This window comes from Plasmodium gaboni, chromosome 12, assembly GCF_001602025.1.
Source record: "Plasmodium gaboni strain SY75 chromosome 12, whole genome shotgun sequence".
NCBI lineage: Eukaryota > Apicomplexa > Aconoidasida > Haemosporida > Plasmodiidae > Plasmodium > Plasmodium gaboni.
Window position 1 is genome coordinate 959,827 of NC_031492.1, and position 924 is coordinate 960,750.

General features: G+C 19.5%; 1 protein-coding gene across 1 annotated transcript in view; it reads right to left on the reverse strand.

Annotated features, from left to right (window-relative positions):
- The window catches only part of PGSY75_1227500 (cyclin), a gene marked incomplete at both ends in the record, with an annotated part of 5,709 nt that overhangs the window by 2,633 nt on the left and 2,152 nt on the right, over positions 1-924 (reverse strand). The window contains one exon of the mRNA XM_018786850.1: positions 1-924. This exon is cut by the window's left edge and continues 1,692 nt beyond it; it is cut by the window's right edge and continues 2,152 nt beyond it. Coding sequence (XP_018640715.1) covers positions 1-924 — 924 coding nt within the window.

A 924-nucleotide genomic window follows, 5' to 3' on the forward strand; every position in this document is an offset into this window, starting at 1 on the left:
TTCCATTTTGATTGTGAGAAATATATTGTTTTTTATTTTTTATTATTTCATTTTGAGGAGTATAATCCATATTAGTATTTAGATCATAATAATTTTTATTTTGTGAAAAAACAAAAAGTTCTTTTTGCATTTTATCCTTGCATATATTAAAGTTGAGTATTTCATATATAGCCATTGCTAATGTTGAAGATTTATATTTTAAGAATGTATTATCTATACTTGCTATTCTTAATAATATTTCTCCTTCTGTTGAATTATAATCATTACGTGTTTTTAAAAAATTAAGATTTTCATTTGCTTTTAGTAAGCTATCTAATAAGCTATATGGTGTTGGGATTGACAAATCATAATTTAATTTTTTAAGAATACATATTTCAACTTCTAAAGCGAAATTTTTATTTACACTATATGATGAAAATGTTTTATCTAAATATTGTGTAGCTGAATAATAATCTGGAGAAGCATCTTTAATTAATACATTATCATATGAATATACTTTTTTTAATCCTTCTAAATGACTTTTACAATATGTTCTAGCTATTAAATCTATAGATATTAATCTATAATTATAATATTTTTGAGATATGAATAAACAAATAATGGCTATAAAATGATATATTAAATCACATGAATCTTTTAATTCTTGATATAAAATTTTATATTTATTTTTTAATTGTTCTTTATATATAAAATCATTATAAATCTTTGGATAATATTCTTTTAATAATTGTATCATAACATCAGAAAATTGTTTTTCTTCAGTTACTATATCATCAATTATACTTTCAATTATTTCTTCTTTTGAATTAAATCGACTTATATATAAATCAAAAATTAAATTAGTAAAATGTAATACACAGGTTTCTCTTGTTGTCTTTAAATTAGAAAACGTTCTTAATAAACATAATTTTATCTTTTGTCTTA